The 24,301-nt window shown below is 47.3% G+C and overlaps 1 protein-coding gene across 34 annotated transcripts in view; it reads left to right on the top strand.

Moving 5' to 3' along the window:
* Cacna1c (calcium voltage-gated channel subunit alpha1 C) overlaps positions 1–24,301 on the top strand; it is a 656,696-nt gene that overhangs the window by 524,797 nt on the left and 107,598 nt on the right. For all 34 annotated transcript variants that reach the window (XM_087904356.1, XM_087904337.1, XM_087904340.1 and 31 more), the window contains exons 10-13: positions 6,492–6,582; positions 13,907–13,933; positions 21,897–22,057; positions 22,975–23,200. In XM_087904356.1, the coding sequence (XP_087760482.1) occupies positions 6,492–6,582; positions 13,907–13,933; positions 21,897–22,057; positions 22,975–23,200 (505 nt within the window). The remainder of the gene's footprint in view (positions 1–6,491; positions 6,583–13,906; positions 13,934–21,896; positions 22,058–22,974; positions 23,201–24,301) is intronic.

A 24,301-nucleotide genomic window follows, 5' to 3' on the forward strand; every position in this document is an offset into this window, starting at 1 on the left:
CCACTGATGTCATGTGAAGACCTAGAGAGCCCCACACCTGGGACCAAGTCAGGGCTGTCTGGGGACCCAAAAGTTTCAGAACTGAGCATATGTCATCTTTGTCCCCAGGAAAAGATGCCTCGTAGGTAGTAAGAATACATAGGAAAACCTGAGACCAGGCCAGCTAGGTGTGTTCTGTGTGACTGTTTCTCCCAGTATCTCTTCCAAGCCTCGAGGCTGGGAAAGAAGAAAGAAAGGAAGGACTCCTATCTTTCCGTTTTCCTTGCCGAGTGACCATATTAATATTTTCCTTTACCAAACACAAATTGCTTGACTCTCAAACCTTTGTCAAACCCCTTCTGGGAATTTTTTTTACTTATATGGATGCACCTGTTCATCTTCCAGTGCACATATTATATTATGCTGATGTTGTGGGGCCAGGCTGGAGCTAATTTCCTCTTCAAGGAAACAGTTTTGATTCACTGCCCTCCCCCCAGATCAGCCCTGCCGCTTGTGGATCTGTTTCCTGAAGGTCCATGCAGAGGGAGCTATGGTTTTATGGGGAGCTGGCTTCCTCTAGGGGACCATGAGGGCCACGAGCTGTAAGCCTCCTTGTTGACCACAGCTGCAGGAAGACTGTCAGATGAGCTGTGCCACCTTAATTCAAAGACTCCACGTCGTGTCTCCTGGTGGAGTCCCAAAGCCCAGGGCTAAGATTTCCAGAGAGTTTGTAGACTCAGACATGCCAGGAAACACCGGACTGGACAACAGCTTAGATCTAACCTCCTCTGAGGTGTCTTATTGTGTGGTCTCCACATTATCTCGTGGAGAAATTATATATGGAGGTTGTGATAATTTATTGCAATTTCCACGGTATCTACCCAGTCGTTTTCCAAGCAAGCTGAGGAGAGACACTAACTACACCTCTCCTGAGGCAGAAACAGACTACCAAGTGCCACTCAAGCCAGAGTGGCTACAGAGAGTGGATGTTAAGAGGGATGGAGGGTTGGAACATACTAATTCGGCATGAAATGGGCTGCCGGCAAGATACTGCCTAAGTGGGCGTGGTGGCTCCTAGCTAGCTGGGAAGCAGAAGAAGCATTCTTGAAGTTCAGGAGTTCAGGCATCTGGCAGCACCACAGGACCCTGTATGCTAAGTAAAACGGAAAGAGTAGTTTGTACAACTCATTTTAGGCATTGCTGCTAAAACTAAGAAAATAGTGATGCCACCTGTCACTTGCAATGACAACTGTGAATTGCTTTCTCAAGAAATCTTTATTTTTTGTTTTGTTTTAGAGTCTTCCTTCCCAAACCCCAGAGATGCACATTTGGTGATAGTGCCTGTTAGCAGTAAAGCCAGAAAATGAACTCCATCTCTGGGCTGCTTCCTCAGCCTCTTCCCTCAAAGCGCATCAGGTTGGGCTGGGGAGACAGTTTAGCCAGTAAAGCACTTACCTTGTGAGCGTGAGCACCTGAGCCTGACCCCAGCACGTCACCAAAGCTGGGCCTGGTGATGAGCGCTTTAGTCTCCATGCTGGGGAGGCAGAGACAAGTGGACGCCTAGGGCTTGCTCACCAGCCATCCTAGCCAATTGGCAAACTCCAGTTCCCAACAGATATTTGAGATTGACCTCTGACCTCCATCCACACAGCATGCACATGAACAGGTACACACAATATACATCACACACACACACACACACGTACACACAGAGAGACATAAAGACACACAGAAGCACACATACATATAGACACACTCATACATATGCAGACACACACACACTGTGTTTATACAAAGGATGTGTCCTCACAACATGTCTGGAGAGACACAGGCAATCACATAATCACATTGAAATGGGGTGTCCTCTGACTCCTAGTTCCTTCCCATCTTTCAGCCAGCCATCTTAGCTAAGTGGTTAAGCTTTCTGGCTCACCTGTGGGATAAGTGTCTCACATGATTCTAGACCTAAAGACTGAGCACGTCTCCCTTAGCAGCAGCTGCCGGACTGCTGTGTGACCCTTTCCTGACAGGAGCACAGACTCCGTTTTCAGCTGTTTTGTCCTCTCAGGTGCTTATGGAATAAGCTGTCATAAGTGTGTCGTTCTGGTGAGAGACGTTCATGTCAGCCAGGGACCTTTAGATGCGACTTGACCCGCAGAGCAGATTGAGTGGAGGCCGTGCAGGCCACGTAGGGAACTGAGCCGGAGCGTCTGCCAAATCCCACCATGAGTATCCTGACCACGTGTGGTTATATCTGAACACCCATATATTTACCGGGTTCTTCATATGGCTTTTAAAGTTATCCTACAGTTGTTTCCAAAACTGAACAAGATATGACACGCTTTTTGTCAAGCCAAATGCTGGACAATGCTGCTGTCTGACGGCTCTCTGAGCTTTGAGCCACTGACCAGCGTCCTTGCCCCCTCACACCAGCCGCAGGAGCCTGGCAACAGGTGGCCTTCTTCCATTTCACACCCCCACAGAAAGCCTGATCCTCCTGGGACTCTCATTCTTGCCTTAGTTCTTGTTCTAAAACACACCTCTCTAGAGGGGATATGGGAGTTAAATCACTTCTGTGATTCAGATTGGATTTTTTAGAAGAAAGAGAAACCCCGGAGCTGATTTGAGAGTTGCTGTTATCCTACCCTGTGTTTTGTACACTGGAGACATGGACCATCCTATAGGTTGACAATAAGTTTGACTCATTTCTGAGAGGAGCCAGATTTCTGAATCCCCACTAACAAAAAAGCCCATTGGCTATAATCTAAGTTGCGGGAAACTAGGACGAGTTCCCTTCGCTGCCTTCCGTAGAGCACATGGGGCCACTTGCCTGTCCTCATCAACACACACTTTGTTGTAGGGCTCTCTGGTAACTTCCTACCCCCGTCCCTGCTGTTCCTCATCAATAGATGATGGTCAATCCATGCCCTTCGCTTGTTTCCCACAGCGGCTCTGTGGCTTCACAGGAGCACACAGTATGAGTGTTATCAGGAGAAACACCCTTGCTGGGGAGTTAGCTAGAGCGTTGGCTCTCAGGACTTCAGGCCACTGTGTAGCCCAGACTGCCTTGTCCTTTAGCTTCTTCCTCTTCAGTTAAGCCCAGACTCAAGCAGAACAGAGCGTGAGGCCTTCTGTGCACAGGAAACTGAACTCCGATGAAAGGTGGATTCCCAATACGGTTTCCCAAGACTCTCGGGTTATTCCTCTTCAAAAGGAAATGGAGTGTGAAAACTGCTGCATATGAATTTCATGCATAGTATATGCCAAATTGAACTAAACAAACATTTGTGAAATTCGAAGTAAAGCAGATGCATATGTGCCCTGGTTGTAACCAAGACTGAGCCGATGGGTAGTCATTGAATGAAATGCAATGACTGAGCCAGATAAGGGACAAGTAGATCAATAGACAAGTGATATCGTTGGGGGACAAGTGAGAAGGAAGTACTGGAGCCCACTGAAGCTGGCATTTACGGTGCCTGTGAGGGGGAAGCTTGAGCCACCTAGCAGTGGGACGGGGCAAATTCCGGTACTAGCTTGATCTTAGCAGTTACCTACTTAAATCTGTAAATGGGACACCTTCCATTAAGCAGACACAGATACTAGGAAGTCCCCAGTTACATGTGCCAGTGTGGCTGGGAGCCTCTTCTAGCATCCGCCATTTGCTTTACGAAGGGTCCATCATTTGTTTTATGTTGTCAATTCATGTGACTTAAGGAGTTTGACCAGATTTTGTTAGGTTTTCTTACATGTCTTGGTTTATGCTTTTCATGGCTTTTGTTAATTTTCGGAGATAACAGTGTTCTGTGTAAGAACTGGGTTGTTTCTTATGCCTGTGCTGACTGCGTGTTCTCTGTTGATGTCTCGTCCCTGACCTTGACACTGGCCACCCTGTCTGTGAAAGGAGGCGCTGCGGCGGGCTTGCTTGATCAGAAGAAAGGGAAGTTTGCTTGGTTTAGTCACTCTGCAGAGACCCATGGTAATGTCGCCTGTGCTCTCGTGTGTAAATGTGGATTGGTCCATATAGATTGCACGGGAGAATGCTGCTCTTGATGTCTGGTGTTCATGTGGGTGGGGTGTGGATGTGTGGATGTGTGCGCGCACACACGTGCGCTCTTCTGTTGGTATATGTTTGTATGTGTGTGTATTTAGGAGGAGAGGACCGCTGACACTCATGTCCTCCACTGGATAGAGCCAGCGAGCGTGACAACCAGCACCAGCTGTTCCCTGATAGAAGATGAAGTTGTTCCTTTAGATAGTGACAGCCAGAACCAGTCACTGTAAATACAGAATGAGCCCCGGTACTGGAAGTACCTTGACTTTAGAGGATATACTTACTCTTAAGACTCAGGCTGCTTCTTCCTAGTTTGGGTGACTTTCTGAGCCTAGAACTACTACTCCCACATCAGTCTACTCACATACGAGGGCTTCTCGGATAGCCAAGTATCACAGAGTCAAGTGGCTTTCTACATAGGGCTCAGACCTCCCAAGAATAACACCTGGAGTCCTGGGTGACTAAAGATAAATGAACTGAAAGGCAAAATACTCCTCACTGTTACAGCTTCTCATCTAATGTGGATTGTCTACAACCCACGGAAACCTCTGAAGGCCCCTATTCCCAGTCCCCAGTGCTAAGCCACCTCAAATGACTAATCCCATCCAAAGGCCTTAGGCTGTGGTGTCACTGTCAATGCTATGAAACTGAAAATTGCTGGGCTATTCTATGCCATCCAGTGGTGTGCCCAGATCCTGGCTTGGCTTCCCTGTCATTGACTTACCCTAGATGTAGAGAAGAGACTTGGTCTACACTGAAGCAGTGAAGGTGAGCATGGGGCAGGGACAGTGCGCAATACTGGCCCTTTCTAGGTGTGCCATGTAACCTTGCCCATTATACCCAATCTCTGGGCCTCACTTTCCTCTCCTCTGATGTAGAGTCAGGTAGTTTCTGTAGTTTCCTCCAGCCCTTAATATCCTCAACATTTTTGAGGCAGAGTCGTAAGTCCAAGAGAACTACTCCATGTGACAGTCAAAACATTGTCAGTCATAGGCTTCCTGTTTATGTCTTCCATTTTTTTGAAGTGAAATTCTTTTCATCCACCTGGCTTGCCTTAAACTAGAAGAAAAGGAACTGGGAAACGTGCACCTCCATCCACATCACCGTGTAGCCTAGGGGTGGTGGGGAAAGTGCACCTCCATCCACATCACCATGTAGCCTAGGGGTGGTGGGAAAAGTGCACCTCCATCCAAATCACCATCTAGCCTAGGGGTGGTGGTCCGTGGGAACTTGTCACTAGCCCACATTCCAACTAGCCATAGACACTGTGGCTGCTAAAGGCTGGTGATTTCTTACCAGATGAGGTTTATTCTGGAGGGAGTGCTGGTCCACATTGCTCTAAAGAACGAGAAAATCAAGGAACTCCCTGGGAGTTGTACACATCACTAATGCCAGCACTCAGGAGGCTGAGGCAGGGGGACTGCTAGTTTGAGGACAGCTGAGAATATATCACGGCCATATCTTTTTTTAAAAAAAGTAAACACACACACACACACACACACACACACACACATGGATTCATATTATATTAAAAGGATGATGGCAGTTCTGAAGAACTCTTTGAGCTAAACTTTTAATTTCATAGAATAAATGATACTGGAAGAATTTATCTCTTCTAAGCCACCATGCTGAGTCTAAGCTAGAAAATTCCCCTCTGGAAGTCTAGCCTGCTGCTGCCATGGGGTAGGATGCTGGACATTGCTTGGGCAGATCGGCTCCAGGAGAATCAGGTCACTAGTACCTCTATTTAGATGGGAGTGCCATGACTTCTGGGAAGAGAGACGGTATCCCTGCAGCCTCTCTTTGGCCCACATTCAAGCCTAATTTTGTGGATCCTGCAGCTAGACACCTCCATCCCTTGTGTCTGCCATGTTATGTGAGGCTAAGCCCATGAGTTTGACAGCGGCTGGTTACCTCAAGCCCAGCACCCCAGGTCGGCCTTAAGTGTCATGCTTTATGACACGGTGCACTGCAGGAAAAATAATGTCCTCAAATTCATCAAAAAAAAAAATGTTTGAGTAGCAAAAGTGCCCTTCTGCAAACAAACTTGACTCCAGTCTGGGGTTGGAGCTGGCAAGGGAAAGAAAGAGGGCAGCGGAGTCTTGCTTTGAGGGCTTCTCTCCCTGTGCTAAGTTGACGATGCAAATGGAAAACTTTCCTGCCTTTCTGAGACTACAAGGTTGAGGGCAGGGGAAGGATGCCACCATCATTCTTTCCCAGATGCGTCCTGTAAGTTAAATGCTCTGAACACCAGAGTCTCCCTACATTCCCGCTCATCCACAGAGTCCTGGCAGCTGACTTGCCCAGTGGGATGAGGACAGTACCAGGGCCAGGGCCCCCACAGACAGGCCAGCAGGTGGTGCCCGGCCAGCCCCGGGTTAGGATGGTACGATATACACTAATGCTCTTCTCCTCTCTCTCCCTACCCCTAATGCCTTCCGTGCCTCCCATTCACTCACAGTGAGCATGCCCACAAGTGAGACTGAGTCTGTCAACACTGAAAATGTGGCTGGAGGTGACATCGAGGGCGAAAACTGTGGAGCCAGGCTTGCGTAAGTACCCATAGCAAACTTAGCGCTGAGTTCTTCCTGGAACATGGCCTGGGAAACTGGTTCATGGAGTCCAGTGGGGTGGCTCCTCACTGCAAGGACAGAATCAGAACCGTGGTCGACAACCTGCGTCCTGTGTGGAGAGAAAAGAGGCCTGGGGTGAAGCATGGCCTCGTATGTGGTAGTCGGCTCTTCAAATTAAAGCCCTCACTTCTGTGAGGGCCACCACACTTGGATGCTGGAGCCTTTCAGCCCACCAGAGAAGTACAGAAGTAGGGTGCTCTGTTCTCTCTTTTTTTCTTATTCCTTTTCATTTGTTTTTTTTATAAGAGCCAATAGGTCGGGTCCTTGAAGCTACATGGTCATCCTTTCTATTCTGACAAGCATGGCCTCAAAGGAAATCACCAGCTAAGAAAGTCCACTGCCCGGGATGATCCTCATCCTGAGCAGCCCTTCTAGTGAAGGAGAGCCTGGCGTACCGTCTGGAGTGTCCTCAGCCTAGGAGGTAGCAATCCTTAGCAGCCAAGCCTTCCTCCCAACCCTTGGCTTCCAGGAACTCTGACCTATGACTTAGCCAGATATGAGCACTGTTGTCCATGGGAGCAGTTACATGTGGATTGTCATGATCTGGAGCATAGAATCAAGTCATCCACATCCATGACCCTCACTCCCTAAATGGAGAAGGAAATGGTTTCCTTACTAAAAATGGCAAAACCAATTTGATCGCTAGTGTCACAAAAGCCAAGCCTGGGGACAAAGGGGTGTAACCACTAGGTCGCCACACCCAGGCTTCACTTTGGGAGGCGATGACTGCTTTTCCTCTGGCCATGAGCATGACAGCTGTCACCTTGTCTTGACCACTGAAGAAACTGCAGACAGAAAGCTCTGGGCAGGATTGATCCAAATAAGATGTGTCTCCAAATATTCCCCGGGGAGAACAGCACCTTCCCGGGTAGCATGACTCACAGCCAGGCCGGCCCAGCCTCCTCACGACAGTAGCTGCAGGAGAATCTGAGTGTGCCTGGGAGTGAGCCAGAAGAGGGAGGTGAGCAAGACTGAGGAGCGGTGCAGCCCGGTTCCAGGGTACGCGGGGCTGTGGCATCGCTCACAGTGACAGTGGCACCAGGGAGTCTGCTCTGCAGACTTCTCAGTGCTGTCGCGAAGCAATTATTGTCAGAGGGTTGTTAAAATATGGTGCTAATTACATCTGTAAGCAGCGCTCCTGGCCCTTTTTTTTTCTTTTCTCTTTTGGAATCCTACAAAATAAGCACTCGAGTTTCTAGAAGTGGCCCCAGATAGCAATGATAGGGGCAGGCGTATGGGGCCCTTCTAGCCCATAAGTTCTAGGTCCTTCGGCTTGCTTGACATCAAAGATGGGGAGTTGGAAAAAAAAGATCCTCAAGGTTATTACAACACTGGCTTTGGGGCGGCATGGCCCAAGGTATAAACCAGGAGGGGCCAGGGAGCTGGTACTGGGAATTCACTGAACAGTACATCCTCAGAGTACATGATACTGGTTGGACAGCAAACACGATTGTCCCCTGTGGAGGGAAGCTGGTGTCGCTGGCCTATCTGTCACCTCCTAGGAAGAGGTGCTCTGCTTCGAGGGTGATCTTGTTCCTACACACACTGGGGTTGGTACGCATCTACGTTGTATACAGGAGATACAATTGTGGTGCCAGAATTATACTTCATCTGCTGTCTTTCCCCATCACCAGCAAGACAGTGATGAGCAGTCATAGCCACTGTTCCCATCAGTGAGTCGGCCTGAGAAGAGAAGCAAGTCGAGGGCAGAGTGAGAAATCATTGCTTTATATCCTCTGAGTTAAAAGTCTTGAGGTCAGGACGAGGACTTTCATGTAAGGAGAAGATTAGGGTAAAGATGTCACATGGAGGCAGAGGGGTGCCGAAAGAAGAACATCACTTATGCAGTGACAAGGAAAGAGACAAAGGGCTCACCAAAATTTGGTAAGACAAATTTATAACAAGGCTAAAGCAGGATTGGAAGAGGAGGTCCAGCCTAAAGGATATGCAGGCGCTGTGTGTGAGGAACTCTGAGGTTCAGTTCTCGGTAGAGATGAAGACTGGCATTTGCGACCACTGATAAGTCTCAGGACTCAGTTTGTTCAGAGAGGTGTAGGAAGCAGGAGACACGAACCAAACTTGGAGAAACTGACACACAGAATAGAAAGAAGCGGGCAAACAGACAATCACTCTGGGAGATGTGGGAGGGAGATTTGGGAGAGAGATGTCAGGAAAGCCCTCTTTGGGCGAGCCTTCATGGCGGTCAGTCACACCCTGCGCTGGGTAGTAGAGATAGTAGTCTTCCAGAAATGGAGCTGACCATCTAGTGTGCAAGACTAGAAATTAGGATGTTGTGGTGTGTAAAAAAAAAATGAAATGTGTCCTCAATAGTGAAGAGTCCTGGTTTGGAGAAAACTAAGGATGAATACAAACACTGAATGTGAGGGCCAGCGTGTGTGTGAGGAGCGGTGTTTCAGGGGCAGGGCAAAGACGAGTAGGCTCCACAGTGAGCTTCGTCTTTGTTATAAAACAGTAAGAACACGGAGCATTTGAGTGGGTCTGTTTCATGTGTTGTGCTCTTGAAGGATCACCTTGACATTAGGAGCCATTAGGTAAGAGGGTAATATACAGATGAAGCAGCCCTTGTGGCTGCTCGTGTATGGGGTAATGGCGACCTCAGTAGAGTTGTAGCGGGGAACAGAAAGAATATGCCAATTGTCAATATGTCTTGGAGCTCTCTACTCTAAGAGCTTGGGGGTATACTGACTCTGGGAGCCAGTCTCTGTGAGTGGAGGGTGGAAATGTGCCAGTGCAGGGCACCCACCAAAGCACTGAGGCCGTGCAAAGGGAGAGAGAAATGGGATAGGGAAAGGGGGAGGTGCCACGGGAGTGAAGGGATGGCATTCACTGCCATCAGGGGGATCTTCAGGGCGCTGAGAAGCCAGGGAAAATCAAGAGGCTAAAGAAACAACAGAAGAATTGAACACAGGAAGTAGGTTTCCTCTGCCTCGGAAAATGAAAGGGACATGACATCAGACCTCAAGCAAACACTCTTTCTGAGCTCCTGTCTCCCAAGAAAGGGACAGGATGGACCACGGATTCCAGCAGAAGCCAAGGCTGGACACTGCCTTCCAGGGCTACTTAAAGGGGCACCACCTCCTTCTCTTGGGTGTTTCTGTCTCCATGTGAAATCACAAATGAGTAAGGTACTCTGCAGCTTGAGAAATCACATAGCAGAGACACATGTGACATGAAGGGCTCCTTCTAGCTCCGAGGGCCTGTGGCTCTGTAAAGAATGTGGAGTCAGGAGCACACTGGTCGGTGACGGGAGTCATTCTAAGATCCATCATCTTTCGCAGAGTGGAGGTTGGGTATGTAGAAACTTTAAGGACAACCTGGAAGATACAAATGGGAGGACCACCAAGGGATCACTAGGTGTGCAGCTCTGGCCGTTCTAGAGACTGATACTGTTGATGTAGACTTGGCACCTTTGAAATGTATTCTTGGTACTTTTTATAACCTAAAAGCACTAAAAAAAGATCATGTGAATCACTAAAAATTATATGAACCTAGGTGGTGATTAGCTACAGTGACCCAGCTAAGGCGAAATGGGTCATCTGCCTCATGTCCAGGGTCACATGAACATCACTGAAGGCCAAGCTAAACTAGAAGTCAAGTCTGTTGTTTGCCTGGGAGCCTTGGACAAAGCAGAGTGATCGAGAGGATCCTCTACCGGCAAAACCTGGGTTCCAGGAAGGAGGTTCAGGCTAGAAATGGGGAACAACTGGGTTTAGCACCCAATAACTGGAACATTGTTCAATTTTAGCAAACTCCAGGATATGTCCCCTCTCGCCATAACAACGGGGGTCGTGATCAAGCTGTGGGATTAGAGAAGCCGAGTCAGCAATCCTTCAGCGCCATGCTGAAGGCAAAATGAGAGCAATTCAGGAAAACACTCTTCCACTGCAGGTAGTAAGTGTGCAGTACTTACAGCCTAAAGAAGGAAGGAGAAGCCGAAAGCGTGAACAGCTCCCAAGGAGTTCAGATATTTGTCAGATAATGATCAATACAAAGCGGGTAACTAAGAGGGAAAATGGTTTGGGAGTTGTCTCAAAGTTTGAATGCTAAAACCAGGGAGGAAAATCTTGGTTTTCCAGGTTGGTCCATGAGGTTCGGATGAGCACCTGTGGATAAACAGACTTCAGTTCCCACCCAGTGGTGTATTCTGAAGGTCTCATGTGCTAGCTCCTCTCCTTCCTTGCCTTTAACAAACCCACCGGAGACACCGGAGATGGTGTTGCACTGTATATAATGAATAATGGAAAAGTCCAGAAACTTCGAAGCAAGCTGCTCATGCCCACTGGGGGTTGAGCGTACTGGAGGCTTCCACTGTTTCCAGGACTCTGCAGTCTGCACAGATATCAAGCATCAGTAGGAGGCAAACATGCTAAAATGCTCACTGCTCTCTGGCTCCTTTCTCCATAGTGAGAACAACTATCCAAAGATGGAGTCTATCACTACCGCCAGGAGACAGTAGGCTGTAGGCAGTAGTGTCCTTCAATTTTGTGAAGTCCTGTAGCTAACTGCCCCTATATACAGGGAGTGCCAAGGAATCAAAGTCTTTGTCTTATTAGAAGTTCTAAGCCCAGCTCTTTAAGGACCCATTTGAGTGCCAGCACTCCTTTTCTGTGTGCTACTGGGGGTCAAGGAAATATGCTTCTATTAAAACAAAGGGATATATTGAATACAGAGAGCCAAAGTAATGCTAACAGTCTCCTGTAAGCAAGAAGAAGCCTTCTTCATGTGAGGTGTACAGGGTTAGACATCAGGACTCTGAGTCAAGTAAGCAGGAGGCTCATGGACCATTTCCTTTGGACCAGAGAGTACAAGGACACCAAACAGTGGCCACACATGAATGAGGACAAATTCTCACTCAGCTCTGATCCCCTTATCCCATATCACAGATTGATTTCCTTAAGAGAACGCCCAAGTTCCTCAGGGGTGATTTTCTAAGGTCTCACTTTTGCTGTGACTTTAATTGAACTGAGAGTGAGACTTGCAGAAGGCAGAGGGTCTGAGATGAGCCAGGAACCACTGAGATCCTCTGCAAGAAAGCCTGGAACCAATACCGCGCATTCTTAAAGGTCCCTGAGCTTAGCATGTCCTTGCCGCAGAGAGCAGCCTGCCTCCCTGTCTCCATTTAGCAGCTAGCAAACATTTCATCCCCCATTAAACGGTGACTCTGGATGAAAAGATGCTGCCCTGGGCTCTAGGTCCCCCTCCCACATGCTCAGTTAACATGTGATTAAATCCTGCAGCTTAGCAGGCAGTCTTGGGGGTGGAAAAGGGTTGTTAGCTAACAGTTCAGAGCAATAAAGGCACTTGGCTCAGCTTCCCAGTGCCCTGGAGATATAATTATCTCATGCATGATGGCTTTGCCACCTGTCACATCTTCTGCTTTATTTTTTTTTAATAATAAAAGAAAATGAGAAGGGTTGATGTTTTCTTGTTACGAGACATAGCTTTCTTTTTGCTGACTGGGACAACATGGCTTCAAGCAGTCACCTTCCAATGTCCCTACAAGAGTCTCTGGTCATTGTCATGTCTCATTTGAAGTCTGTTCTTTGTGGCCATTTTTATTTATTTATTTTTGTTTTAAATTTTTTATCTATTTTACACACCAACCACAGTTCCCCCTCACTCCCCTCCTCGTGCCCCAACCCCATTCCCCACCCCAACCCATCCTGCATCCTCCAAAAGGGTAAGGAAGGCCTCCCATGGGTAGCCAACAAAGCCTGGCACATTAAGTTGAGGCAAGACCAAGCAGCTCTCCCCCCACCTGCATCGAAGCTGGGCGAGGCATCCCACTATAGGGAATGGGGTCCACATGTACGAGGAATAGATCCTGCTCCCACTGCAAGGGGTTGTGGACATTTTTAAATTTAAACTGATTTTGTTTGAGAATTTCTTGCATGAGTACTGTATTTATATCATCCTCACTCCTTTCCCCTTCCAGCACCTTCCATATCCCACCTACTCCTCTCAATTTCATGACCTCTTTCTCTTTCATTATTGCTGCATATATTTATAAATATGTGACCCACTGAATCCACTTATTATTGCTCATATACAATGTGTTTAGAGCTGACTTGGGATTGAATAACCTGTCAGGAACCTCATCCCTAGAGAAGACGGATTCCCTCTCTCTTAGTAGCATTAATTGCCTGTAGTTCTTCATTTCAGGGTGGGCCTTTCTGAGATTTTCCCCATCTGCCCTGGTGTTGTTATTTTACAGGTCTTGCTGTGGTTGTCTGAATAATCTCAGTCAACCTGCTATTTTGTCTGTATTCCCATTTCTCTCGGCCTCAAAGCTAAGCTGGCATGTACCTTCAAATATTTGGGGTTTTTTTTTCACAAAATTTTTTGTCTTGTTTGCTTACATCCTCTTTCTTCCCCCTCTTCCTTTCTCTTCCCTCTCTCCCCCTTCTCCTTCCCTCTCTCCCTCACTTTTCTGTATTTCTCATTAACAAGCCTCTCTCTTGCCCTCTCCCCTCTTCCTAACTCCATATAACTTTTCTAGACTCTATCCTAGATGGACGGGACAGTCCCAAAGCCTCCCCAGGGTGCTACCTTTCAGTACACGGCGATCCTTCAAGGCAGTTGTCAGGACACTCCACCTGTGCTTAGATCTCCAGACCTGCACCTGCCTTCGGTACACACAATGTCCCTTTAGAACCTGAGGCTATGTGTTCAAATCTAGTGAGCGGCTCTGAGCTAGGGAATCAGTGACCTTCCCTCCAGCTGTCTCAGGTGGTCTCATGTGCGTCCTTATCCGCTCTAATTAAAATCCGGGCAGACCTGTTGTCTGCAGGAGAGACTTTCCATCTCTTGGCTTTCCTCAGGGGTGCTGTGCTTAGCTGGTCATGGAGTTTGTGGGCAGACACTGATCCTGTCAGGACTGTGTGCTCCCCTCTCCTGTAAGCATCACCACACTTAGAAGATACTAGGTTTGTAGATGTCCGCCGGGCCAGCCACGTTTAAGTGTACAGAGTCTAGATTTGTAGATGACTGCTAGGCCAGCGACGTTCAAGTGCACAGAGTCTAGGTTTGTAGATGTCCGCTGGGCCAGCCATGCTCAAATGCAGAACGTTCATTCTCTGCATCATTATCACGAGCCCCACAAACCCTTCCAGTCCCCACATAGTCCTTGGGAACACCAAATACCTCGGGGACGGCTAATCACTCTCTATGTAGAAGAAAATGAGTATGTTGTCTTTGCTCATAGTTCCTTTTCCTCTTTCAGCCACCGGATCTCCAAGTCCAAGTTCAGGTGAGTGAGATGCAGACTGCTCCCCTGCCCTTCTGCCCCTCTAGCTTCCCAGCTACGGTGTCAGATGACCAAGGTAAGTCCCGTCAGCTTGGGCCCTTCTGGGGTATAACCGCTCCCTTTTGTGTGGGGGTTCACAGTTTGGTCAAGGGAACTAGCTCAAGGATTGAGACTTGAGTTCTCTTGGTAGACTCTGAGTGGTTAGAACACACAACTTCCTATATAAGATAAAGTCGGTTCAAATAAATGTGGGAACATTTGTTACTACTTGGCAAACGGCACAACTTTAAGGATTATAGACAGAATATAGATTCTGCCACTGCTTTGAGACAGTGTCAGAAGCTTCGAGAATATCCACCCTATGGCTTGCCTATGGCTGCACATCTTCCCACTGCATGCAACTCCCTACAGGTCCCCGGATGTTCTCTACTCTCTTGCACACTAAGACTTTTTCCTCCACCAAATTCACCATCTATGTCTCTATCTGGAAACGGCAGGCTTGTCAATCAACTCAAAGGTTACAGGCTCAGTGGCACCCTTGGCACACTCCCAATGAAACTGAAACAGTCTTCCCTTCATCCTCCACCCCGTGTGTTCTGCCATACCCTTCTCCTAGAACTTACCGTATTGTACTCTAGATATTGATTCAAAGGCCTGATGCCTCCATTGAACTTTGCACACTGCAGGCTGCTCAGTGCCTCCCCAGCTACCCAACGGGTGGACTCTGCGAGATCCCTGACTGCTTGACTGGTTATATGCATAGGATGGGAATGAAAATTTACTTCTACAAAACCTGTATATGGGCTAGCCTGACATATGGCAGGCCTATCTGGTTTGGGCATCCACCACTATTGAAAGGAAGCCACTTGTTAATTTCCCAGCCATCCAGCATCTCAGCTCCGAAATAACCACTCAGAAACTCTACCAATTAAATCACTGCTTGGCCCATTAGCTCTAGCTTCTTAATTGGCTAATTCTTTTATCTTAATTTAACCCATTTATAGTGATATGTATTTCACCATGAGGCTGTGGCTTACCAGCTAAAGTTCCACAGCATCTGTCTCCCGCGGGGCTACATGGTTTCTCCCTGACTCTGCCTTCTTCTTCCCAGAATTCAGTTTAGTTCTCCCACCACCCTGCATAGCTCTGTTCCCCTATAGCTCTGCTAGAGGCCCAAAGTAGTTCCTTTATTAACCAATAGTATTCACAGCATACAGAGGGGAATCTCACATCATCCACTACAGGCCATGTCATCTGCATTGCACCCCTCCAGCCTTGAAATCTCCGCTCCTGTTCTCTGACTCCCGAGCTTTGTGGTCCTCAGTTTTCCCTCCCTTCACACTTTCAGGTCAATCATAGTCCATAACTGAGCTCTGAGAACCAGAAGCTCCAGAGCACATCCTCAGGCTACCTGCATCCAGCTCTCTCTGAGAACCAGCCAGATAGAGTGATAGGCTAATATTGACATTTCTGGAAGAGCCTGTCTACAAGCCCCAACTCCCTAAGCCCCTCCCTCCCTATGACATCCGGTGTTTCTAAGCATCGAGTCCCTCTAACCTCTTGACATTCAACACCCAAGCATTAAGATTAAATGGATTCTAGTATTTGACTCCAATTCCAATACCTCCTTTCTCCCATCTTCTATTGGGATTTGAAAATACAGGCTTCCTTCCCCCATATTGCTCTTTCAAACCAAGGCCTCCTTAGTGTAAACATCCAGGGTCAGACCTACCTGTGCTGGCATTTATTACATGAAAGGGAGCTCTAACACACAAGAATCCTCTCTAGATCTCCCCTCTTCATCTCCTGCATGTGGAAAAGTAGCTGGTATATAATAAGAATTCTGTAATATTTATGGATAGATCGATGGATCCATGGATTGATGGATCACCTGCTCTTGATAAGGCAATAAACTTGACAGACATTCGAACAAATGTCATATTTGACAAGTACATGTTACTCTGAACAGTTCCACAGCCCCCACACAGCAATAGTAAAGAGATTAAATTTTACAGTGAAAATATTTCCCAAATTCTATTCTCGCTACATGCAAATGTGGAAATCATAGATGAATGAATGGATAAACACAATCTGGAGACTTGTGCAGAAGGTTCCATGCATGGTGGACACTCCTGCATTATCAGGAGGCCAAAACCTTTGAATTGGGTAATCTATAGTGTTAGGTATGTCCTTGCAAATTACAATCTTTTGATCCTTGGGACTTTGTCCACTCTGCTTCTCCCAGCCACAGGGCCCTAATTGTTGCCTTTCAGGAGCGGGTGCTTCTCTCTATATACTTCCAGTTTAAGGGGAGTGCAGAAATGACCTTGTATTCACAAACGGCTTCTTTGTCGGTGGGTTGGCGCTGTCACTAAAAAACACCTGTAGATGATCCCTGAGGCAGAAAGGAGCCCGGAGTCACAGCTGGGGATGGTCGCAGCCATCCTGGAGGTCAAGTCCTGGATGGTGTGCTGAACCTGTTTCTGTGCGTGCTTTGAAAATTGTTCTGGTGGCCATGTCAGGCAGTACAGTGGAGCAGCAGGAAAGGAAACACTTTTATTTAAAGCACTGTAATGAAAACATCATTGTTTCAACAGGAATTAGCATAGCACATTTTAGTGAGGTGGCTTGTGTTCTTCGTTGCACCAAGACTTTTTGCAAATTAGCGTGTACCTTACATTTACTATGTGTATCTTAGTTTGGATTGATCATATGTTGCTAGGGGCTATCACCACAGACAAGGGGAACCTAGAAATACTGAGCAATATCACAAGCAGCTTGCTAACCTAGATCCTGATGGTGTCTGGTTAGAGAACAGCTAAAGCTGGTAATGGATTAAAAATGCTCATAGAATTATCAACATTTCCCAAATAGTTCTCTCAGTTGGGGAAACAATTTAATAGTGACAGGAATAGAATTTGAGCTTCAAGTGGGCCTATTTTAGGTGCAGGACCAGATGATACAAAGTTATAGTTAATTTTCAGAAAATGGTTGAATAGAGCTTGCAGGAAAAAAAAATGAGACAAATTAGATGATAGTTGGGTTTTTGATAATTCAAGTTTTCAAGTAAAGGAAAATAAAGAATTGGCTACATTTGAGACTCACTGTGCATCATTGATCCAGAGGCCTGTTGGAGGCTTTCCTAGCACAACTATGCAGAATTCAGAGCAAATCGCATGGAGTTCCAAAATGTGAGGACTCTCCAGGCCTATTCTTCAGCAGGAACTGCCTTCCACATCATTGTATTTCTGCTATGCCATAAGAAACCAGGCATAAACCCAAGTCTGCCCCAGTCTCTATAGCTTATTTTTAGGCTACTTACTCATGAAAGAATTAAATGTAGCAATTTTTCTCTGCTGTTTGTTTCCAGTTCTGCTGAAATGGAAGCTAACTCCAACTACCAGGCAGCCTGCTATGTCCACTGTTTTCTACTCTCGGTCTTGTCAGCATTTGCATGATGAGAAAACCAGTTTAAGAGCATTGTCCTTTCACCTTCCCGAGGCCAGGGTTTTTAAATATTTATTTATTTATTATGTATATAATATTCTGTCAGTGTGTATGTCTGCAGGCCAAAAGAGGCACCAGACCACATTACAGATGGTTGTGAGCCACCATGTGGTTGCCGGGAATCGAACTCAGGACCTTTGGAAGAGCAGGCAATGCTCTTAACCATTGAGCCATCTCTCCAGCCCTAGACCAGGTGTTTTTAAGACTTGTCATTATCGGGGAGTTAGACCTGTGGCATGTCTCTGTGTCATGTCTCACACAACCTATAAACCAGCATCTTACTGTGTGAGGTGAACAGTGCTTAATACTATGGGTCTGTAACAAAATAGAAGACGTGGCCCCTGCCTCTTGGGGATCTGATTATCTCAGTAAAGAATCAGGGGCCATACATTAAAAGTTAACTGCTAATACCAGGCAGTGGAAGTCCTCTACTAGGAGAAACCTCTCTGGATGCCTCCATGACAGCACAAGATGTGATCTCGGGACACTATTGCAGAGTTCCTCAGCATGTACCATGTTCATGTACCCTGCTGTACCCTGGCTGAGCTTTGTGCTGAGAAGGACTGAGTCTGTTAATGGTTGATACCTTGTGCGTAGCAGGTGTTAAATACACAAACACAGTGTGTAAAGCTGACAGATTCTGCAGGGATGCTGGGGCCAGACGAGCAGGAAGTCTACTGCAGAGAAGCTGGCGTTTGAGTTGAACCCTAAGGATGAGCAGGACCGAGAGGATGGGACTAGAAGGTGAAAGCCTTCATAGTTGGAAGCGTATTTTGTGTTTCTAAAAAGGGTGCAAAGCCCTGTGCTGGGGGTGGGGGTGGAGATGAGATGAGCCAAGGGAGAGCGAGCAGAGCACAGGGCTGCAGACAGCTGAGCACAGGAGACACAGCCATTTCCATCCTTCTCTGGATTTCTAGAGTAAATGGCTTCCAGCCACTGCGAAGAGAACATGAATAGCAGGCAAATTTCTCCTCCCTGTTTTATCATTTAATATCCTCCGTGCATATGTAAACACATAAATAAATTTACACATTCTAATAAACTATTACATCTATTATATAGTAGGAAGTGTTGCCAGGAAACCAGCTGTCAAGCAAAGCTACATTTGAAGAGTAGGAGATGTACAATTATCTTTAAATACTTTCCCTGGATAGTAATTACTCCCCACCACAACCCAGAATCCATGTGACTCTCCAGAACGGCTCTGTGCAGTAGCAACCACATCTAACAGAGCTGACCAAGAGCGGTTCTATACCCATGTGATAGGCCTGACTTTACAACAACCCATGTTCACTACTTGTAAACAAGAGAGGGATGGTCATGGTGAAATTCTCAGTATTAAACTGACTCCAAGTCAGTTTCTACTGACTAAAAGCAACCTTTGTAATCTGCATGGCAACTATTAGTGGTCTCTGCAGTACGGGATTGGGTCTATTTTAAAACATGTTTTTTCAATTAATATATATTTTTATATTATCCTATAATATTATTGATCATAGGAAGACGTAGAGATGTGTTCTAATAACACAGGGCTATGCAGTATCAAGTTCAGGCAAATTCAAAAGGCTATCTTTCATTGCAGCGACCTGGGACTCACTGTCCCAGTCGCTGTCCCTCTCCACATATCCCATCCCCACACTTGCATGTGGCACGAATAGATGTTTCAAGCACCCTGAAGGGCACTTACAGATTAATGTCTGACTTGCATGGTGTCTCTTAAGTATATAGTGAATTCCCCAAAGCACTCACTAAGCTGAGTGTCTCCTGCAAAGATGGGGCCCCCAGTGAAGGATAGATCAGGCCCAACACTGAGGCTGATCCATCTGTCCTTCCGCTTGCAGGTCCAAACCCCAGACCCCCTTGGTAGTTTTCAGAGAAGACTTCAAGTTCTTAGATTGCCGCTGATTCTTCCATCCTCACTGGAGAATTCAGTTAAACCTTGGCAACAGGATTTCTCAAGGAACAACAATGACAAAAATGGCAGTGTTAGAGACATAGATGAAGCCAGGCTGTCCCAAAAGGCAGTGTGGGCAAGGGGACATAACTATTCATACAGAGGTCTATCTCCCCGGAACCACAGAATAAAATATGTCCTTGGCATGAAGCTGGTGATGGTGAAAAAGGTCTCCCTTAAGGAATAGAGAGCTGAGTTTAGGGACATTGTATGTAATATATACAGCCAGTCCCTCTTCTGGCATGCTTGATCGTAGTGCTGTGTGATGCTGAGGACCAGCCATGATTCTTCACCTGATACACACCACTACAAGCCTGCTACATTTTCTCTATGATTGTCTCTGACCAGAGACTGCAGAAATGAACCAGTGACATAGACTTATTCAGAATGTGGAACTACAGGTCAGTTTCATTGCCCTAAAATAGAAGGCTGATTTTTTTTTTGCATCCTGACCCAGAACACACACACACACACACACACACACACACACACACACACACACACTAAGGATTTAAGGATTTTATTCAAATATCTCTTACTACTTCTTTTGAATCATGCTATGATATTTTCATTCTGTCTCTTTTCTCAGTGTCAAGCATGGCCTCTCAGATAGCTGTTCCATTCACTCATGGGCTGCAGAATGAGGTGTGCAGATCTGCAGCAAGCAGGTCCTGCATGCTTGCTTAGAGGCCTAGACTGGAAGTCACCGCATGTAAAGTGCAGATCCCTGCAATTGCTGCACCAGGCGGTCCTTGTCTTACTTCCTCCTGCCGCTTTTACCACCTGAGCAGGGGCTCTGCGAGTCCAGGGATCTTTCTGCATACCTGCCCAGCCAGCACCCTGAACCACTGTCCCTCTCCCAACATCCTTCCTTTCCAGAGTACTCCTCTCTGACTTTTGGTTGGTTGTGGGTGTCACACTCCCAGACCACCAGGTAGGCATGTCGGTGCCCATCTGAATACCTTTCTCTCCTCTTGAATTCCAGTCTCCCGTTGCCTCTGCTTCCAGTCTGCTGTACTTTCGCTGTTCTTTGTGACACAAATAACATTTTCCTTACATAGTCACTAATCCAGACAGCTGGAGCTGTCTCCTGGGTTCCACCTTGATCTAGACGCTCACCAGGTGTTTGTATCTGTTGATGCCTGGTTTTCTGAAGTAAAATCTGATTGTGTGGGCCTTCCTATGGTGGGTCTTGGCCTGGCCGTCTGTGGTCTTACTCTACAGGCTTCTCCATTGCATTCCAGGCAGCTCTTAAATACATCATCCTGAGTCCCCAACAGAGCTGAGTGTTGTGGAAGGGAAACCCTCTATCACAGAGTCATAAAACGGGAATGTCTCTTTGGGAGCTCCAGCTTAATGGCTCTCAACCGTGATTATACGTTAGAACCAGCTGGGGGAAGATCAAAAGGGCCAGGGCTATCTTTTGGGTGTTTGAATGTTCTCAGCACCTAATCAATCAGTTTTCAATCAGTTTGATTAGGTGCTGAGGTGAGGTATGGGGGGGACAGGGAAGGGGTGGCTGGGTGGTTGTTGGAAGTTTCCCAAGTCATTCTGCACATAGCCACACCTGAAAACTACTGTCAGGGTCCTTGGTCAGGAGCGCTGGGGAATGCCATGTGACCCTAGCTGAGCTTTCGGGCTTTTGGGTCTGCGTGGGCAGGGGGTGTGTCCATTTTTCTAAAGAAAAAATCTAAACGTTCATTGAGTTCTCAAAAGGTATCCTAGGACCCCATGAGTGTAAAGGACCCCTGGTGTAAATCAGCCTCTTCCTTTGCATGGTGAGGAGTATGGGTCCAGCGGGAGGGGCAGGGCTGGGCAGAGCATCCCCCTGCCTCAGCTCTATCTGCTCCAGTATGCTGGACAGGTGGCTGAAACCCAATGGCCCTTAATTTCCTCCTCAATATCAAGATAACATAAGCTTGACGTAAAGGCTTTTGGAGAAGCCCTGTGATGTTCCTAAAATACCAAGCCCACAGAAGGCTTTAGTCACAGTAACTGTTTACTGGATCTGTCACTGCCACCAGCACAATGATTAATCCCCCCTATACTTGCCACACTATTTCTGATAATGCCATTAAAATAAATTAAAAATAGCTGGAAACTCCTTTATCCTCCAGTACCCAAGATTGCAACCAAGGCTTGTGCGTGCTTGGCTTTACCACTGAGGTATATCCCCAGCTGCGAAAATAAAAACCAGGCCCACTTGTTGGGCAACTTCAACTTCATGCCAGATGGCTTATATGGCATTTTATGCATGTTTACAAGAATCCTGTGAAATTGTCCCTGTTCTTATTTCTAACTGAAGCTTAGAGATGGAGGATAGATAGACCCAAGGCCATATAGATAGCTGAACACTTAGCTTGGTCCAGATCTGACCACTCCACCACCAGGTGGTGCAGTAAGGCCAAGCCAGCGACAGATGAGATGGCACCTCATGTGCTTTGGGTTGACTGGAAGTCTGGATCTCCCAACCAACCCCACCTTTCCCTCCTTGCCCTTTTCCAGCCGCTACTGGCGCAGGTGGAATAGATTCTGCAGAAGGAAGTGCCGCGCGGCAGTTAAGTCCAACGTCTTCTACTGGCTCGTAATCTTCCTGGTCTTCCTCAACACGCTCACCATTGCCTCCGAGCATTACAACCAGCCCCACTGGCTCACAGAAGTGCAAGGTGGGCAGCCCCTGGCTTTGTAATGTTCATGCGTGCAGCCGAGCTCTGGACCCTGAGGAGGGATGAGTTATCGGTGGGAGGTTGATAGACAAGCAGCGGTGACTATGGCTTGACTGGTGCCATGCTGGAAAGTCCAAAGTTTGCAAGCCCCGAATTAAAATTTGGGCCCTTGTTAGAAACAGATGTGGCCCTTCAAGTGCTGATGTCCCTCTCGTCCTGTCCTGCAGCCATGATCATCATTGAGTCCCAGTATCAGGACAGGTTATCTGATTGTCTCAGAACCTCGGCTGCCAGCTTCCCAGAAGCAATGTTCAGTTCCTCTGGCCTTACTATAGCTCCAGGCAGCTTTCCCCAGAAGCAGAGTCTGGACAAGGGACAGTAGCCCCAGAAGTTAACTAAGATCCCTTGTCATGCCTGGACCCCTGTGAAGAAATCCATAACCCATGCCTAAGAGTCTCTGGGGAGTGAGACAGATATGGCTCAGGCTATGGGGATCCTGGGAAGAGATCATCTCAAGGTAACAAGGGACAGGGCAGACAGCCTACTCTCAACTTTGGCTACTGACGTGGACGGGTCACACTGATCCTTCTGCACCTCCTGTTTCCTCTCTAAAGATTGAGTTTAATAGAAACAGCACGGCGCCTCTCGAGTTTATCTGGGGGTTAAGGAGGACAACATATGCCAAGCCTTTAATGCATGGTGGATGCTCAGTGCATGGTTATAATGACGGAAACTGGACCTAATTGTTCTTTCAGAAGTATCTGGAAGAGGTCTCCTGGGAAGGGAGGGGGAGGGGGAAGGGAAGGGAGTAAACCTTTTTCTCCAGCTATGACAGTAACTTTTACTTTTTCCCTCCCCTTCCTCTTTGCTCCTCTCGGCTCCTTGCTTGAATCCCACCCCTGACCTGCACCTGCCAGACACAGCCAACAAGGCCCTCCTGGCACTCTTCACTGCGGAAATGCTCCTGAAGATGTACAGCCTAGGGCTGCAGGCCTACTTTGTGTCCCTCTTCAACCGCTTCGACTGCTTCATCGTGTGTGGGGGCATCCTGGAGACCATCCTGGTGGAGACCAAGATCATGTCTCCCCTGGGCATCTCTGTGCTGAGATGTGTGCGCCTGCTCAGGATCTTCAAGATCACCAGGTGTGTGGCTCCTCACTTCCCTTTGGGCATGGGACTCAGAAGGCTACTGGAAAGCCAGAGAGGATGGCCAGGATGCGGGAAGAGATGCAGGTTCTGGAATGGTCTAGCCTCTGACTGTCTGCAGCAAGGGGAGTTGTGGTCCATGTGTCACTCAGAAATGCCCGTAGCTGTAGACTGCTGTCGTTAAACTTGGTTGCGTGCATTTCAGGTGGCTTTAGGAAAACATCCGAGACTTGGTCACCTCCTATCCTTGGCTTGACCAGCATTGGCATTGATTCAACTGTAGGGTCTAAGATGGCTTCTGGGCATTGAGGTATCATCAATTCTCAAAAAGCTTCTTTGCTCCCCCAGATCTCAGGCAGACCCATTGTTAGAGATGCTATTCAAAACCAAACAGGGCAACAAACCAGCAAATGTGAGGGAGGACGTGGAAACTGGGTACCCTGGCACTCTTGGGGTATACTGGCACTTTTGGGGTGTATTTGTGGCTTTTCTCAATGCTGTAACCCAATGTCTGGCAAGGACAGCTTAAAAAAGGAAGGCTTTAGTTTGTCCCAGGGTCCATCAGGTGGGAAGGTGTGGTACCCAGAGTGTGGGGTAGCCGGGCACAGTGCAGCAGCTGTCAGGAAGCACAGCGGGACAGGATGGACACTGTGCCCAACTCGTTTCCTCCTAATCTGCTCTGTAACTCCAGTGTGTAAAATGGTACTGCCTACGTTCAAGATGCCCCCACCCCCAGTCAGTTAAACCTCTTTGCAAAAATCCTCATAGATTTCCCAGAGGTTTGTATCCTAAGTCGTTCTAAATTTCCCCAAGTTGACAGTCAAGGTTAACAAACTTGTGCTAGAAATAGGCAATGGTCCAGCTACTGTGAAATACAGAGCTGCCATTCCTCAGCTAATTAAGAATAGAATTACCGAGCTCCCCAAAACTTTACTTCTGGGTATTTACACACAACATTAAAAGCCAAGTCCTGAAGTGATGTTTATAGTAACATTATTTACAAGAGCCAGAATGTAGAAGTGTCTCAAGTGTTGGGCAAATGGATGGAAAATAGTATTTACATCCCACAGAACACTACTAAGCTTTTAAAGGACAGTT

Source organism: Myodes glareolus, chromosome 3 (genome assembly GCF_982192425.1).
Source record: "Myodes glareolus chromosome 3, mMyoGla1.1, whole genome shotgun sequence".
Taxonomy (NCBI): Eukaryota; Metazoa; Chordata; class Mammalia; order Rodentia; family Cricetidae; genus Myodes; species Myodes glareolus.